This window comes from Ascaphus truei, chromosome 6 (genome assembly GCF_040206685.1).
Source record: "Ascaphus truei isolate aAscTru1 chromosome 6, aAscTru1.hap1, whole genome shotgun sequence".
Lineage (NCBI taxonomy): Eukaryota > Metazoa > Chordata > Amphibia > Anura > Ascaphidae > Ascaphus > Ascaphus truei.
This window is the reverse complement of record NC_134488.1, coordinates 11971930-11991188: the sequence shown is the minus strand read 5'-3', so window position 1 is coordinate 11991188 and position 19259 is coordinate 11971930. Positions and strand designations below refer to the sequence as shown.

At 41.9% G+C, this 19259-nt stretch overlaps 1 protein-coding gene across 2 annotated transcripts in view; it reads left to right on the top strand.

Annotated features, from left to right (window-relative positions):
- LOC142496660 (opioid-binding protein/cell adhesion molecule homolog) overlaps positions 1-19259 on the top strand; it is a 655940-nt gene that overhangs the window by 399644 nt on the left and 237037 nt on the right. Inside the window, exons 1-2 of one of the 2 annotated variants that reach the window (XM_075603367.1) lie at positions 4830-4871; positions 5686-5770. In XM_075603367.1, coding sequence (XP_075459482.1) covers positions 5727-5770 — 44 coding nt within the window. In that variant the 5' untranslated portion in view covers positions 4830-4871; positions 5686-5726. Of the gene's footprint in view, positions 1-4829; positions 4872-5685; positions 5771-19259 lie in introns of those variants that run through there. The other variant, XM_075603366.1, reaches the window with a different exon arrangement.

The window sequence follows — 19259 nt, the reverse complement described above, 5'->3', positions numbered from 1 at the left end:
TGAGACCAATTGAGGTCGAAACGGCTGTCTGTGGGTAGGTTTTCTGGCTATGCATCTTAACCCTGGCTGTGCTCAAAGCTGTGACCATGCAGCAAGCTTAAGCCTATAGGTAACCATGTTAAAAATGGTTTTGAAGCAAAAGGTGACACTGTGTGCACATTTGCATGTCATTTCCCAGAATCCCTTGCTGCACTGGAAGTGCTGTGTGCTGGGTGATAATGGTGAAAGGCGGGGTTGCAGACCTGTCCAAGACATGCAAATGAGCATACAGGAATATTTCCATTTGCTATATGCTTTGCTGTGGAGGGTTTTTGTCACTTTCTTTACCCACCATAGCTTAACTAAGTACACACGCACACGCACACGTTGAAGTGGGATGGTACTAGGGGTCGCAGAGTACCATTGCTTTTTCATTTACAATCCTAATTCCAGCACGGCTGTACTTTTTTATTGACGTTCTTTTCTATATCGCTTCTTTCCCTTTCTGCCAAGTATGAATATTGTTCACATTGACAATATGGTCAAAATTGCCTTTCCTCAAGGTTAAAAACATAACTTTTTTTAAGTTGGGTGCAATACCACTATTCTTTATAAAGCTAGTTCCACTACTGGTGAAGGATCTGTGTATTGTATGGATGGTTGAGGGTGTTCAGAAGTGCTTGGTATAATTATGTAGTGCCGCATGTTCATATTGTGTAGGCAGTGGGAATTTGCCACTCTTGATGCATTAGTTGCTGTTTTTACCTCTTTGCTGATGGAGACATTTGAACAGTGCAGGATTTATCTGTGTAAGTGTATACCCTACCTCCTGTTACTCATGTTTTGGCAATACTGAAATGTTTTCTGTCACGCCAATAATGCTTAATTGATTTGATTTGATTTAACTCAATCTCTTCCCCTTCCGTTTGCTGTTCTCCTTCTTTTGGTGTGTCAGTGCCTTTCCTTTCTCTCTCTCTCTGCCCTATCTGGTCTTTTTTCTATGTGTTTTGGATCCTCGCTGAGACCGCAGTAAAGCCTTTCATCAGCGTTGAGTTTCTCTGAAAGCCCTGTTCCTTTAGTCTGTCTGGTATTGTCCAAGCTGCCCTTAGATGTGTAGTGACAGGAGTCAGACAAGGATGAGCCATAGACTTCTGCAGCCTGCTGTGCTTATGAAAAAAACAAACCTATACAAGAGGCCGTGGAGAGGTCCAGCAGGAAGCATGGGGTGTAGCTTGCAGATCTGGCACAAAGCACAAGGGGTGCTGCAGGGCAGGGTTAAGGTGCACTGGAACAGCATGTAGAGTTAGGCCAGTGTTGGGGTGACAGTAACCCATATAGGGGAAAAAGGAAGGGCTATGTTTTGATCTTTGATAGAATGGCATGGGGTAATAAAGAGCAGTACTAAGATGCACTGGTACATACTGCATATAGCTGTGTGTTTGACTTGGTTCGTTAATTCAACAGCATATCTGATGTTTGTCCTTTGTGTGTTGATTTACAATAGGATTAGCATGGCGCATGGTACTGCAGAATAGGACTGAGTTACACGGTACTGTGGGGCTATGTTACTATTAGAACAACAATGGGTGCTTCCGTGCAGGATTTAGGTGCAAAACTTTGTGTTGAAGATATTCTTGGCAGGGATGGGGTGTATTTGTAGAGCTGTGCAGTATTGAAACAGTAAGGAAAACTAGGCTAGGTTTGAATTCCCTGCCACAGCTGTGTGTGCTCGGATTTCCGTATAGGAATAAGAGTTATGTGCTACAGGGTGAGATCTTAGTGCTCTGGATGAATAGAGTGTGTAAAGTTGTGTGCTGTACTGGGATATAAGTCAAAGGTTCGGGGTCATGAAGCCCCGATGCAGGACATCGCACTCGATCTGGTGGTAACTGCCATTCAAGTCAATAGCAGTTACGGCAAGATCAGGCGGGATGTCCCGCATCGCAGACCAAAGTTGTATGGCAAAGCTATAGTGAGTGCACTGCCACACCTATACTGGACTGGGAGACAGATTTGAAACAGTAGATGGTGACACACTGTAAGGTCGGATTTTTACATATTATTGTAATGCGCCTGTATGGGCTGAAGAAATAAGTCAGTAGTAATGTCATTGCCTTTAAAGCCGGTGAATCTTTCAATCCCGGTGTCAGCTCCTTGTGACCTTGGGCAAGTCACTTTATCTCCCTGTGCTTCAGGCACCCCAATTAGATTGTAAGCTCTTCAGGTAAATGAGATTCTATGTATGGCATATGTGCTATATAAGATACCAATAATAATAATATTTTTACAATAGCAGGGTAGCCAGCCTGAATCTCAGTATAAATGATTAAATCCCATGCACAGAACATCTCTTTCCTCCCCTCCCTCTGACGCAGCGGTGCTGATTTTGCAGTCTTTCGGGTTTATGCACATGAGACCACAGTGTAGCTAGCAGGTACCTCCAGCCAATGAGAATATAGAAGTTAATGACACACCTCCCTCAGTCATCTGAAGGGGATTGATCCCCAAGGCATCTCTTAAAAGCCTGCTGAAAGTAACATGCATTGTTGATTTGAAATCTTTTAACTTCTTCACTGCTGGGAGGCGTATAGGTTATTTGCATCCTATATCATGTAGGTGTGACCTTGGTGATCATGGCCTGTCATTTCATAAGAAACGATAAACCGAAGGGGGCTTCATTATTAGTCTCAATTATGGTTTACATGACCGTTTAATTATGGTTCAGTGATTTCAGCTTGTGTCAATAACACTGCTCTCTTTTCCTTTTGTTTCAATCACGTTTCCATTATAGTCATAAGTACTGTAGGGAGAATGTATTAATCTGCATTTAAAAGGGTCTCACTTACATATGGGGTCTTAGTTTGATTCAGTTCAATGTATTCACTGAGACTTTTTAGCACAAATAGTATGAACCTCTTTGTTTCTATAAGGCCCTAAATACTGGACAGCATCGCTTTGCGATGCACCCAACAGAGGGGTCATGGGTGTTGCAAAGGTGTAATGGTGTCCATTAATCCATAAATATATGTCTAGATATCTATCAATGGTTATTTCCTCACATTTACTGTGAACTATAATGCTACATTACAACATACTGTATATAAATGCGTCAGCTATAAATACACCACTTTCCACTAAAAATGAACATGCTAGAATATAAAGTGATATAGTGATATTTCTATATATAAACAGAAGTGTTACAGTGCTGTGGGTGTATAGATATTTGCTGCCATGGAGACCTGCAACACTTTTGAACCCATTCATTACCAGGAGGACTGGAAAAAAGAGGTTTAAGTAATTTGTTGCCAGATACCTGGCATCTAAGAGATTATATTAAAACATGTTCCAGCACAATTCTCAGCAACCCCTTTAAAAATAATAATCAGTGCCACCCATCATGTCAGATATACTGAGTTAATAAAGCCATGGCTATTCCAGCTATTAGAAGGTAGGCAGAAGTCCTTACAATGCTGGGGGTTTCACCCCTTCTGACTGGTCCACTAAAAGACGGTCAAGTTGATATGATCAATAGCAATACCACTTGCTGAACCACTTATCTCAAAGTTTAAACATAAGTGGCCTTAAAGCTCCCAATCTCGAAGTCCCATACAGTTCAGCAGAGATCTTATAAAGTGATCTCTGCAGTTGCATAGAGTTTATTTGAGCTTAAGTTCCATTCATGCAGTCTGTGAAGGGGTCCGTAACTAATGCCAGCGATCTTTCACATACACCTTCAACTCTGAGTTTACAGCCTATGTCATCACCTTTGTGATGAGACATTGTCATCATCACCCTTTTTGACGTTTTGGGTCATGGTAGAAAAGAAAAAAAAACATCTTCCAGCTCATGCGATTTTAATTTCTCATTTGCTGCTCAAAATATTGGACATTCTCAGGTGAGGTACTGTATATATACTTCTATCTGACAAAAAAAGACACACAGGCAGTCAGCTAAAAACACAAATGACTGGTAAAGGAAAGAGTGCATATTAAATAGGAATCAAGTGGCTTATAATGAACATTTGGGCACAGTCCAAAGCAAATGTAATTTGCAGTTTAACACAAGATTATACTGTAATATACAGTGTGTGTGTATGGAAATATATATATATATACACACACACACACACACACACACACACACACACACACACACACACACACACACACACACACACACACACACACACACACAGATCCCAGAGCTATGCTTCATTAATGTATATCAAGGGAAGGATATGTAGATCATCCTGCAGCCATAGGATATGTGTAGTTGGTGGACTGATACTCTGAAGGTCTGTTTGGTGTGAAAGGGTTAATCATAATGTATCACTTGTACAGTCCTATAAGCTACAGTATAAGGCTGCTGCTACCTTTCTGAAGCTGTGCAGGGAAAGAGAATGTGTCTGTGTGTATACAGGCGGTAACGGAATGGGTCCAAACACACAGAATGGACATAACAGGGGGTGTCTGTGAACACAAGGGACACTGGGAACTTTTCTTGTACACTGAGGGTAATGATATGCAGACAGAGGGTAATAATATGCACACAAGGTACATGTAATTTCCATTGCATAAAAGAGCTAGTGGGACTTTTATGTGGACAAGTGCACGGGGAGTAACAGGAGAAGAAGGATGCTACATATAGATATATCTATCTATATCGGGGGCAGGTGGCGTGAGTTATTAATTGGGTAAAACTCACTGTTTAAAGCACTGTATAGATATTGGGTGTGAGTTGTGCATCTTTACAGTGGGAAACAGGAGCTGTTCAGTGTTCTGTTCTTGCACTGTGGGGTGGGGGCTGTCCAAACACCATGTGGTGCTGAAAGCTATACAGTGTATTATCAGTGAGGGTAAGGGAAGCTGGGTGTGCACACAGAGTAATAAAAGGTACACAGATAAGGGAAGAAGTGTACAACCATGGCTGTCAGGGAGCAGGTCTCAAGAGTGAAAAACACCCGGACAGCCGGGGGTATAAGATAGAGGGGAGGTTAAGAAGAGGGAGAGAGAATCAAGTGAGGAAAACAGTGACAGAAAAGAGAGAGGGAAAGAGTGACAGAGCGGGGAGGGGAGCACGGAGAGAGAGGGAGAGGGGGAGTGAGGGAGGGAGAGAGGGAAAGAGAGGAAGAGAATAGGGAGGGAGAGAGAGGAAGAGAATAGGGAGGAAGAGAAGAGGGAGAGAAGAGGAAGAGAAGAGGGAGGGAGAGAGAGGGAGAGAAGAGGGAGGGAGGGGGGGAGGGAGAGGAAGAGAAGAGGGAGGGAGAGGGAGAAGAGGGAGGGAGAGCAAAGGGAGGGAGAACGAGAGAAAGAAAGGAGGGACGAAGAGAAGGAGCGGAGAGGGAGGGAGAGAAGAAGAGAGGGAGGGAGGCAAGAAGAGACAGCGGAGAGACACAGAGACAGAGAGAGGATCTCCGAGTGCGGATCCCGGGGAGCTCCGGTGTGTCCGGTCCGTATCAGATCTGTTTGGATCTCTCGGGATCGGGTCTCTGGGGTCGGATCTCGGGACCGGGTCTGTCCGGTGCAGGCTTCTTTGCCCCCCCCGGTTCCCGGCTCAGATCGGTGCCTGTCCCGGGGACATGTAGCAGAGCCCCGGGGGGAAGTGACTGCTGGGAGCTGTGACTGTGTGTTGGGGGCAGGATGGGGATCGCCCCCTGGAGGTGGCTGCTCGCCCTGTGTCTCAGGCTCCTCTTCCTTGTGCCCGCAGGAGTGCCGGTGCGCAGCGGGGATGCCGGCTTCCCCAAAGCCATGGACAACGTGACGGTTCGACAGGGGGACAGCGCCACCCTCAGGTAAGATGGGCTCTTTCGTGGGGTGACCTATATAGGGGTCTGTGTGTGTTGGGGGGAGGTGAGATATAGGGGTTTGTGTGTGTGTTGGGGGGTGAGTTATATAGGGGTCTGTGTGTGTTGGGGTTCAGTTATACAGGGATCGGTATTATGGGCTGGGCCCCCCACACTGACACCCCAGCACGCACAGACACTTTTCACTTTTATAGGGATCTGTGTGTACTGTGTTGTCACTTATATAGGGGTCGGTGTATGGTGGTGTGTTAGTTATATAAGGGTCTCTGTGTGCGTGGGGTCAGTTATATAGATGTCTGTGCTGGGGATCTCTTATATAGGAGTTGTTATGTACTATGGGGGACACTATTATATGGGATTCTATATGTGCTTGGTCTTTGAGGTAAAGATTCGTCTATATGTGAATCTGTGTGTGCTGTGGGGTTCCTATTGCAAGTGGATCCCTTTAAATGGGAACTTATTAGCAGAGGGGTGCGCTCTGTGCACAGATAGTCTTATATAAGGAGAGGGTCTATATGACCGTATGGAAACCAGTTTCTATGTGGGGTGGATATGCTGGAATATAATACTGTGTTACATAGGGGAAGAGGAGATTTTGTGAGGGATGGGGAAAATATGTTAGGGTGTATATGTTGGCAGTTTGGTCTGTCTTCTGAGAATGACAAAAAAGGTAAAGAAGAACTAATGTTACCCTGGAGTGGCCATAGAGTGGAGATGGGTCTGTTCTGTGGGGTTCTGGGTATGCTGGAGAAGACCTAACAGCCTGGTTTCCAGAAGGAACAGCAATACAATACGGTGTTCACTCATCTGTCAGCAAAGGAGAAGAAACAGGACTGTGTGTGCATATGGGCACAGACACTGATTATTCTCTCTCAATATGTTACTTACAGTATTATCTGTGTTGACACCTGTGGCTTCCCCTGTGCTTTTTTATCAACATAACGGTGCTGTCGTCTCCCTTATCATAGAAATACTGTCCGGAGTATACTAACAATACCATATAAAATGCAGTTACACGTACAGTAATTGCCAACAGTATTCAGTATATGAACATATATAAACAGCAACATGGCATATTGCCTTTGACAAAACACTTAATTCTACATACACATAAAAAGCAATGCTACAAACTTTCAACTTCATATGCACATTAATAACAATGACAAGGACAATTGTGCCACAAATACAGCATTAATCATACTGACAGTATGACACTTACATGCTATATACAGTATGCATTAAAACGGATGCACACACTGACTGCTGCTACATGTATGTAAGCATACAAGCCCACAGGGACATATTGACATTTAGAAAATAAAAGCGCAGCCAGAGTATAACGCCATGTGCACCGCCACAGTTTGTAGCATGCATTGTTGCTGAAGATATGTAATATTTGCAGATAAAAGAGGGGGAGGAAAAGGTGAGGCAGACACAGGTCGGTACGAGATAGATGGAGATTGGCAGAGCACGGGAAGAAATAAAAGAAGCAGCAGCAAGAAGAATAAGGAATGAGTTTTGGTTCAATAAGACATTATTATTATTATGTCAATCAATGGACGTGTGTTAGATTCCTGCACGCGGTTCTCTGCCTTTGTCTGCTGTAATATGCTGTATACAGAGCGCACGTCCCTCCTGCTGTGGCAGCATGCAGTGTCCTGGGGAGCAGGGAAGCAGTGTGGCTGTTAATGTCATGTAGAAAAAACGTCTACATTTAGCATACTGTAGGTTGAACTTCATGGACTATGTCTTTTTTTTCAACCTCATCTACTATGTATGCTTATTTTATATTATCCAACAATATATTCATGTATATATTACACAAATATATTTTCAGATTTTTTTTTAATACACAATAAATATACTGTACACACCTGTTAACGTCAGGCTGTGGGACTTTTGCTGAACCTGTCATGATAGCTCTTTACCAGCAGAGGGCAATGTTTGCATTGACCCAGACAGCTTGTGCCTCTGAGGAGTATCTATCAGTGCTTTAAATCAACATCTATAACCCTCCCTGCTCCTGCCATTGAGTGTATAGAGATTAGTTAACATCATAGTGATCCCTTCTCGCATATAAACCGTACACACAACATCATGTGTATAAGCTATGTGTTTTCCCCTATTACTACTCCTTTCTCATATTAACATATACATATCACATATACCAAGCGCACTGTGGCCCATATGTACAAAGCATTGCGATGCCACACTACACATTCCAAAACTGAAAGGCACTTTGGGACCAATGATAACATGATTTTGGTCATCTTCGGGTAATTCAATAATGTAGTTGTAAAAAGCAATACTAAACTTAAAATACATTGTGGGTATTGATGAAGGTCGTTATGTGACTTGTTACATGTGAAGCTTATTTCGGTGTCTGAAAGCACGCCTGATGCATTGTGCTGTGTTACTGTACATATCTGCTTGGTACATGGGTACATTTTATATCAATGTGACAATGAAAAAAGAAACATTAGGAAATGATGCACAGAGAGGGTGTGTGTGTGTGTGTGTGTGTGTGTGTGTGTGTGTGTGTGTGTGTGTGTGTGTGTGTGTGTGTGTGTGTGTGTGTGTGTGTGTGTGTGTGTGTGTGTGTGTGTGTGTGTGTGTGTTATGGTGGATAAACAAAAGTGACAAAAACCCTTCACAGTAAAGCATACAGTATAGCAAATGGAAATATTACTGTATGCTCATTTGCATGTCTTAGACAGGTCTGCAACCCCGCCTTTCAATGGTTTTGAAGCAAAAGGTGGCACTGTGCTCATTTGCATGTCATTTCCCAGAATCCTTTGCTGCAGTGGAAGTGCTGTGTGCTGGGTGATAAAGGTGAAAGGCGGGGTTGCAGACCTGTCTAAGACATGCAAACGAGCATACAGTAATATTTCCATTTATATATAAAATATAAATATATATATACCTACCTTACCGTTACATTACACTTGCCAAAGTTTGTACACAGACACGCACATGCAATATACTTTTTGGTTTACTTGCTTCAATTTACACCACATATTACATTTGTGACTCTTCCTGCATATACCCCTGACTTAATTTAAGTGAATGGTCTGTAAGGTGTCTTGTCGATTTGCTCTTCTTAGTTAATATGGCTCTGTGTATTAAACACCATTCTAAATACATGCCCAAATTTAAAAAAAAAAATCTTGCCTCTTTCGTCATATTGCTAGTTATGTCTCTTAAATTTAACACCAGTGTTTGCTTGAGAGGTTTATTCCTAGCCAGAACCGGTGGATTTTCTGCCACAAGGAAAAAAAATGTATCAAGATGCTGTATTTGATACCTCGTATTATAATCCATGTAATGCAACCACCTTCTACTTCCTACTGTAAATCGATCACTAACACAAGCAAGACAAAACAGGGGAAAGAATACATATATCACTGTTTGTTCAAACATTCTTCAACTTGATGCATTGTACAAGTATATAGATATGAGTTTAGCATGAGTTCTCCCACCCTGTGATTATAGAACAGTCAATAACACCAAGCTTTCACCAACTCTGAAATGGCGAAAATCTCTTTTTACATTTCACGCATTTTGCCGTCAGAAATGTAACCTTTGCAATGAGTTGCAAACGTTAATATGAAAAAGGCATGTGCACAAAACAACACTTTCCTAAAAAGAACCCCAGGCATATAGAAAATGTGTTATCATCAGTTCAACCTACAGTACTGTACCCTTGAAGCATGACACAAAGTACAGCAACTGATGTACTTCTATAAGGTTATCCTCACTATTTCCGCTCTGTGATGTAAACTCAATAAACAGCGCTGAGTCTATAGATATGACGCCAGTGAAATTGCTGACTACGAGAAGTTGGGGGAGGAGGTAATTATAACACGTATTATAATGATATGAAGTGGATCCCGCCTTCTTCGTGTTTTCACTGGTATTAACCTACTACATCCCAGCTGGCATTAACCTACCAAGTCCTAGCTGGCCATTCAAATGAAGGATAACGAAAAAAAGGTATGAGCAGAGAAGTTTGACCAAAGGGTGACATCAGTGAGTGAACTACTCTGCAGAATAAACACCACATATAAATCTGAGCTACAGTATTAGCATTATTCGACGTTTTCACTATTACTTGTATTTTCCCTAATTATATATATATAACACACAAATAACCGCGTCAACAAATCATTAACGAATAATAATTATCAAAAGCCACAAAGTACAGCTAATATAATGCGGGTGGCTGTGCTATGTGGAAAATATATTACACAGAAAGAAAGAAAACCCACATCAAGCACTCGGATAATATAGAAACTACAAAATGTTATTAAACCAATTACACAGAGAAATGAATAAAAAAAACAGATTAAGACCAAGCGGGACCTAAAGAAAGCCTAACAAAGTAATAACAACACGCCCACTGGCACTGAAATAAATTGACTGAAGGGACAAAGACCTAACTCTAATGAAGTGCTGATAGCATAATAACAGCAGCAGAGTGAGCAGGATATTATTGCCTATACAGACAGTGGGATCTAAAAGTTCCCACTGAGAGTAATGACCGGCCCGTCCAGTCCAGTCCACACAGCACATATATGCAGCTGGAAAAAATAATACACTTAATGGAACTGAACTGAGCAAGAGGCCAGAAATTATTAGTACACTCAAAGGACAGAGGTCCATTGTTGGGGATACAAGTTCCACAAATTGAGAGAGCATATAATGTCCATAGAATGCTAGATAATACTAGCAGTGTGTCAGCACAAACAGTGCAGGCTGGAGATAAATAGTGTAAGCACTGCTGATTGAAATAGAAAAAGGAGTCCCAAAATGTCAATAGTAAAAGTGGACATGGTAATCTTTGCACATCTTCAATATCCCATATATGTATCATGGGAGACGGGACTGTAGCAGTAGTGGACAAATAGCAGTCTATGTGCATGAATCAAATATCCAGAACTTAGCTCTCAGAATAAAGGGTAAATATCACCCGTGTTGCTCGTCAGATAGGTGGAGGGACCTACAATAGCCTTCCTCTTTACCTTCACCATCTACGGTGAGGGGTCAGCGTTTGGACCTGGTTGGACCTGCGGATTGATGTGCGGATGACGCTGGGTGATATGGAGGTCAATACCTTTCCCTCCACTTTCTAGATTATCAGAGTGCTTTACGTGGGTTTTCTTGCTTTCTGTGTTGTTATATATACAGTATATACGTTTTAAGTTATGGCGGGTATACCTGCCTAAAACATGTGAATCTGCCCACAAGTGATATTTTTATTTGATATATATATATATGTGTGTGTGTGTTTATATAGATAGATATTTATGTTTGTGTGTGTGTGCATTAGACCTTTATTCAGTATGCTGTAAAGGCTCTTCCCATGCTGGAGGGGATTGTTGTGCATTTCATTTAGTTGGAGCCTCTCCAGCACATGGGAGTGGATTCACTGCATACTGAATAGGGTCCCATGTACAGATATATAACTCAGGGAGCAATGTAGTACACAGTATGCTATGTGCAGAGGGAGGCGCTGGGCGTCCTGTAATTGCAGAGTTACACCACAGTTCTGGCACGTGGCTCCAGAGCATGATACTGCTCTCTCTCCTACAGCTGATGATTAACTTGTCCAATTGATTCTTGATAGTTATAATTACAACCCTCACTGGCTCCCCGGTGAGGAAGGAGGATGTAACTGGTGAAACTAGAGGTGTTTCCAGGACCTCTCGTGTCAACTCATGTAACTTGATTGAAACAGGAATTTGCAACTGTGGCAGAGCATCAGAGAGCAGTAAATACTCATAAATATACTAAGCAGAACTCGTTACTAAAGCTGTTTATTTGTAACAGTTGATAACCCAATAGCTAGGCCTAGTGCTTTTAAAAGACATAATTCATGATACAGTTCAGGTAAATAAATCTTTGGTGATGTCCCCTTTTAGTAACTTTAGTTTTGAGCTGAGTACAACTTTTTTCTTGCTTGTATTTTTCAGATTTCATTACGTTTATAAAATGCCTGTCAACTCCGCTCATAGGAAATAATGGTTTTCCAGCTTAAGAGTAGCTTCGCTAAAGTCGGTTGCAGGGTGACACACCCAATGTTGACCATTGACTTGAATAGCGGTTAATGCCAGATCGGGTGCGTTACGTCTCAATAGACCTTAGTGAATCTCCCCCTTGAGGCTTAAATACATATTTTATGATTTGTAATTAAAAGGAATATCAAAGCGAAAAAGTGTGCTAAAGAGAAAATATACCCACTTTAAGTTTAACTCTGTGTGTATATATATATATATATATATATATATTGAAAAAAGGAAATAAGGTGCGCTTACTATAAGCGCACGCGACTGCGGCAATGCATTTGTTTTGACGTCGCCTCCCTGTCGCCGGCACTATAAGTGCGGGTAAAGAAAATTACAAAATTATTAACTATGCAATCAAAGGTATGACAAACCAGACAAAAGTGCTAAAAAAAAAATATTTAAAAAACATATGTAACTAGACCGTCTCCAAAGTGCTAAAGTCAAAAAACAATAATGTCGGCAAACAAGGTGTGAGGAGGTACCAAATAGTGTCACATAATAGTTCAGTACCACTAGACAGAGAAAGTACGCCTGAGGGTACGCCTCACAGTTAAACCTCACAGAAAATCGTTAAGGTCCCAGAGGGGTCAATGTAAAACTCTCCTGAAAACTGGGTACATACACCTCTGATCAGGGTACATACACCTAAGATCAGGGTACATACACCTCAGATCAGGGTACATACACCTCATATCAGGGAAGATGTAAGTACATATGTTAGAGTGTTAGCACAACCAATGCATATATGATACATAGTAAACCCTGGTGGAAAGTAGCAATTACAGATGGATACAAGTGGCAATACATGTGGTATCATATACTGGGAAGGAGTGTATGCTGCTAGAAAGAATGAAGCCCTAATGAGCAGTAACGAACAGAGGTGGATACATGGAAGCAAGTATCAAGAAATGTATATAGTCCCGTGCTATTACTGCCCACTCTTAAAGATGTATTGGGGAGCGAAGGAGCGCCGGGGACGGGTGTACCCATGGGCCAATGAGCTGTGCGGGGGGGTCCGGAGCTGTGCAGAGGGGGGGGTATCTGTAGCTGTGCAGAGGGGGGGGGATGTCCATAGCTGTGCAGAGGGGGGGGGATGTCCGGAGCTGTGCAGGAGGGGGAGGCCGGAGCTGTGCAGGGGGGTGCGGAGCTGTGCAGTGGGGGAGCCAAAGCTGTGCAGTGGGGGGGGGGCAAGCTGTGCAGTGGGGAGGGCGGAGCTGTGTGGGGGGGGAACAGATTCAGGTGAATGGGGGAGAAAGAGAAAGGGGGGAGACAGAGAGGGGAATGTGGAGAGAGAGAGGGGGGGAGCGGGAAAATGAAATCCCGGGCAACGTCGGGTATATCAGCTAGTGTGCTATAAGCTGATATAGTGGGGATCTCTGATGAACACAGAGACATCTGTGAAAAAATAGTAGTAAGCCCCCCAAAACAACAACAGCATATTCACGTGAACCAAGGGTATACACTCATGAGTCCCTGCAGTCCTGCGGTCCACGCAAACAAGGGGTTAACCAGTGGCATTCAGAGAACAGAGTAGTGCTCCTTTGAACCTCCACCCTTAGTTGTCTGCACAAAGTGATTTACACACGCAGGCTCCCTGCACAAACACAGCACAACACAGCCCACAGCTGCTCAACCGGAACACAGCTGACTTGCTGAATCAGGAGACAGCCGGAGAAGACACCCAATGCAACGTTTCGCCAGGAAGGCTTCGTCAGGCAAAAAGCAGATGAAAGACCTGCATTGGTGACAAGGCACAAAATACCAACGTTTCGGTCCACAAACGGGACCATCCTTAGGGTGGAACATATATATACATATGTATATGTGTTAAAAAGTGATCTAAAGTGACAAATATATAATAATTAAATATAATACAGAAAATTGTAAATAAAGGTGTTTTGAGCAGAATAATGAATTCGGACCAATTGAAAATGTCCTTATGAGTCCATATCATTCAGTATCTTCTGTATTAACATCTATTCTGCTCTAACATGAGGTTTCTCTTGGGTCTCCCATTCAGATAACTATATGGGGATGGACCGCAGATGAAAAAAAAAAAGATAAGTAATGTAGATCATTTTTGTAATTAAAAATAAAAAGGTTTAAAAAGACAAATGTACACTCACAGTTGGTAAGAATGTATATAAATACACCACAGCTTTTTAAATCTTTTCTGAAAAGTAAAAATAATATACACTATTTCTGTTAAATTTTTCCTGTCCACATCCCAATATAGTTTAATTGAAAGAAAAATATTTCAGTACTATATTTTTCTTTAAAAAAAAAAAAAACAACAAAAATACATTTAAAGCTGCAGTTCAGGCTCCGTTTTTTTTTTTTTTTTTTTTTTTTTTTTTTTTAACTTCAATAGTTTCATGTGGGCAATCTATACTTACCTAAAAAAAAAAAACTGCATAGCTGCCGGTCAATTCGTTCTCCGTCTATTGATCGGCAAAGATTGGCGACATCTTTAAATATGGGGAATGTAAATGGTTGCTAAAGGAACAAGCATGCTTGTTAAAATAGAATACAAGAAAATTGGTCTTTCAAAGTAGTTTTTTTAAAAACAGAAAATGCTAAAAGTATGTTTTCTTACTACAGAACTGATTTATTAAAAAAAAAAAAACACACATGCAGGATATTGCCTGAACTGCAGCTTTAAGGAAACTTGACCTGCTTTCTAGGATAAGTCTTACTTTTTGTAGCTCTTTGTTGTATCACATATTTCTGATGTGTGCATTTGTTACCATTTGTTCCTAATTAAGTTATATTCTTGCAGTAATTGTTAGTAGCCTAGATGATTAAATGTTAATGATATCATTTCGACATTATAAGGACAAGCAGACTGCTGCCTAGTCCCGTCCCGCAATGTAACTCATTTATTTGTAACATGGTAAGATGAAACTTGGGAGGGTTCAAATTCCTTTAGCTTCTTTCTTTTTGTGTTAAGCCTGAGGATCTCTCGCGCGTTATCTGCTGGAGTAAGGGAAACACTGGATTTACTGTACGTTGGATGTCAAGGTCCCCAATGACTTAGTCATTTTAAAAGAAGCTACCAATTTGACATATTAGCTAGAATAATCAAATGATGCTGTTATGTTGTTTACAAAATGCTTTTTTCGCGAGGCAAGTTATAAGTTGTAAGTTCATTACATCCGTGTATCAAAAGAAGGTAGGTATCCAAAAAGACATCTTCGCTCTCTATCCAAGCACCTTTCAGAGTTGTGCCACTGATGAAAACAAAGAGTATTTTTTTTTCTGCTGTACTCCCTTCTTTTAAATCTAACACTTTCCAAAAGCAGATAAATCCAATTACTCTGTTTCCCTTCAGGCAGAGAGAGAAAGAGATTAATGCTGGTATTTTGGCAGGAATATAAAAAGAAATAGGTCACAGGAACAATAAGAAATTGCACAAAAAAAGCTGATAAACGAGAATCTTCAGAGCAGGGAGCAGTTTGCAGGGTGTTTAGCAGAACACAAATGAAATGGATACGTCCCATTAAAATGCTATGGTTAGGTGAAGTGGGGAAACCGTATACAAGGTTGATGTTGGTAAACTGAATTGTTTCAGTGCTGAGGAAACTCAATAATGATGGGAAGATCTGCTACAGTGTGGCCAGTGACCAGTGCAATATTACCCTATGCATCTGCTACTGCCCAGCTAAACCTCTCAATGCTATCTATATACAGCACTGCTAAAAGTTGTAAGTGCAAAATTTCCTTACACACACACACACACACACACACACACACACACACACACACACACACACACACACACACACACACACACACACACACACACACACACACACACACACACACACACACACACTATCCTGCTAAGACGTTAATTTACATATAGCACCATAGGTTCACAGATAGAAGAGGTATGAGATTTCTCTTCACACATGGACTTGGCTGCTAAACTTATTCATAGCACCTCTAGGGCACAGGAATCAGAAGCTTTCATGCTGCATGCAAACTGCCCTGCCAGACATGGTTATCTTAGTAAAATAGTGACACAAATCCCTTCACTGTACAGCAAAGATAGAGGGCACATGAGTGTGTGTATGTTTTCCATGCACCACCCTTTTGTTTCTTGTCATGGAGAGGCTAAGCTGCAGATAAGGACTCAGGGAAGCAGGTACTAGCTGCATGCAAATCAGCCCACCGGGCATGGGTGTACTGATTATGTACTTCTTGCCACAGACTTAGCAGTACATGCTGTATAATGCAGCAGTAAGAAGCTCCAGGGAGGTCATGTGCAAAATAGATAGGAAACTAAAAATAACTGTGCTGATTTGCATTTCACTAGCCAGAATCCTTGCCTGCAGGTTATTTCCTGTTTGGCATGGGTCTAAAAATACTGAACACAATGGGGAAAGGGGCGACGTGCTCGAGACATGCACACGCACACCCCCTCTCACCACTCCATGCTGTTTCCTCCTCTCATTAGCCCCACCCCTAGGCTCCTGACACCTCCTTCTGATTGGCCGCATTACCCAGCAGCAGGCAATCAGGATGGAGGAAGCTGCTCAGCCCCGTAGCAACAGCCCAACTCAGGGAAACCCTGCAGCCCCCGAGCCGGTCAGGTCACTATTTCAGGAAGGTAATACCATAATGTCCAGTATTACCTCAAATTTTTACTGGACAGAGTATCTAAATACAGGACAGACCATTTCAATACTGGACACCTGGCAACCGTACATGGGACAATAGTTGCAGAAATTGTCCTGCTAAATCTTGCATTTAAATATAGCACTTTCACACACACACACACACACACACACACACACACACACACACACACACACACACACACACACACACACACACACACACACACACACACACACACACACACACACACACACACACACACACATATATACACACACACACACACACACACGTCAATGTCACCTAAAACTGGTGGATTATTAGCTGATGCAAATAGCACAGAAAAACACCAGTTTTGTACACAAATGTTGATATGTGTCATTATAATATTGAACACAGAACCCCAGCAAGCTGTTGGGGGTTGGTGGCTCCTTCCCAGGTTTAAGCCCGCCCCTCCCCACTTCCCTAGTTTGCAGGTCCTTTCATTCTGCTGGATATAGACCCTCTGTGGTCTTTCTCCCTCCTAATAGAGGTAAATGAGAATTTTAATCCTAATAGAGGTATATTAGTATTTTATCTGGTAGTGTTAGGACTTGTGAGCAGGGTCTGCCTTGTCGTGGCTCGCAAGCTTACAGCGCTTTGGCCAAAGGGTTAAACTAAATGACCCTATTTCAAGAGAATATATAAGTATTTTACTGTGTGTTTCTGTCATGTTGGATGTAGCATTGGGCTTCTCTGTCGTCTCTCATTATAATATTGGCCTGTCTCCCAACTCTAACAACTGCTCAAAACATTCTCCGGCCCAAACAGAGCAAGATTGATGCAAAGCACCTTGATTAATTGGCCGACGATGAACCAGAGTGAAAATGATGGGTGAATAATGGAAGCCTCAAATTGGTTGTATATAATAATATATCATTGTTCTTTTAGCTTACATCTTCCTTTAGGGTCTATACACCAAAAGTGCTGGCAACAATTCCAAGAGTATGAACACTGTCTCTTGTTATTCAATGTGTTATACAATCCCAGCACTTCAGCTGAATATAAGAAGGGTCTTAAAAAGGGACCAATCAACACATTGATATACACCCCTAGTCATCCTTGGCACCTGCAGCCAAGAACTTTAAGTATTTGTGGTTCTACTCATCTCTTAGATTAGCTGGCATGATCGATAATAACTTGCAGGGCTGCCAACAGGGGAATATACCAAGGACTGCTGTCTCGGGCCCGGTATATTTAGGGGCCTTGCTCCCTGCATACACAGGAATTCTCAGCAGAGGGCCCTTTGAGTTGCAGGAAGCACAAGGAGGGGGCATTCCTTCCGCCCGGCAGAGCCTCCATAATTGGGTGGGGCTCTGTCAGTGGGCGGGGCCTCAAGGAAGGCAGCATGGGGGGGTTGAAGCTGCAGCATGTGGCTGAGAAAGGGGAGAGGGAAGGGTTAAATCAGGGGAGTGGAACACAGACATGAAAGGAAAGAAGACACTAGGAAAAAAAGAGAAAATAAAGTAGGAGAGTAATACATAAGAGAGGAAAAGAACGACACGATGGTGAGAAAAGTAATTAAAGATAATTACATGAAGTGGAAAATAAGACAGTCAAGGGGGGGGGGAGTGAAAGACATTGGAGGAAATAAATAGGTACGGGTGCAACATCATTGAGAAACACATTAGGAAAGAATTAAAATACAATGGAAGATGGAAAAGAAAGAGAGAGATGAGGGGGAAAGAAGAGAAATACATGAGAGGAGGGGAGAGCAGACAAGAGCCACACGGGGAAAAGAAGGAATGACATGAAGAGTGTGAGAGAGAGACTAGGGGGAAAGGAGAAAGACATGAGGGGGAAACAAAGATACATGATGGGGCAAAGTATACTAAATGTGATTAACATTTGTGAGGGGGCCCCATTCTTCAAATGTGTCCTGGGCAAAACAAATTCTGTTAGCAGCCCTGATAACTGGTGTCTTCTTGGATTAAATTTACACTCGCTCTTATATGACAGTGTAAATTTGCATTGATAGAATCCCAATCTGCTGGATGTCCCAGGATGATATTCATGTGTTTACACTCATACTACTCCTTATAGTGTGGTACTGACAATGGGTTCAGGCAGCACTTGTAACTCTTTAATACTATGCGAGGTTGTTTCCAGAGCTGCATTTGAAAGAAATCAGCTCATCAATGGTGTGTCTGGGCATGGTTAGAACTATTGACAAAGTCAGGAGCTGCTGTAGGGAAGGTATATACATTCAATATTAGCAGTGCAAAGCACCTTAAATTAAGGTGTCCATTATAGATGTGCAATGTTGCAACAAGTTGTAAAAATGTTCTCAATCTCAGGTGAAATTTTATCCTTGATCAACTTTTTGGGTTCTGGTGATTGAAGCTTGTCATTTTTGCCCAAAAGCTGGTAATGTACAAAATGTTCAGATTATGCAATAATGTGAATAGTTCATCCACCTGTACAGTCCATGTAATTAGCATTGGCTATAGTTTTATATATATATATATATATAGCTGAAAGAACTTACAATGGAGATTATGATGTACGAGACCAAAAATATTATACATCACTTTTGGTTTCCAAAATAGAGAATTGTTGGAGATTTTGGCAAAAAAGTAGTGCTCAGGATGGTAAACATAGCATATAACATACTGGTCCTTGCTTCTCTCTTTAACTCAATTTCTTTATTACTTCCACTCCTTTCTTTTTATCTATTCTCCTCTAACTCATCTATGGCATCATTTTATTTCTTCCCTCTGACACCTCACACTCTGTTAGGCTGAATAGGT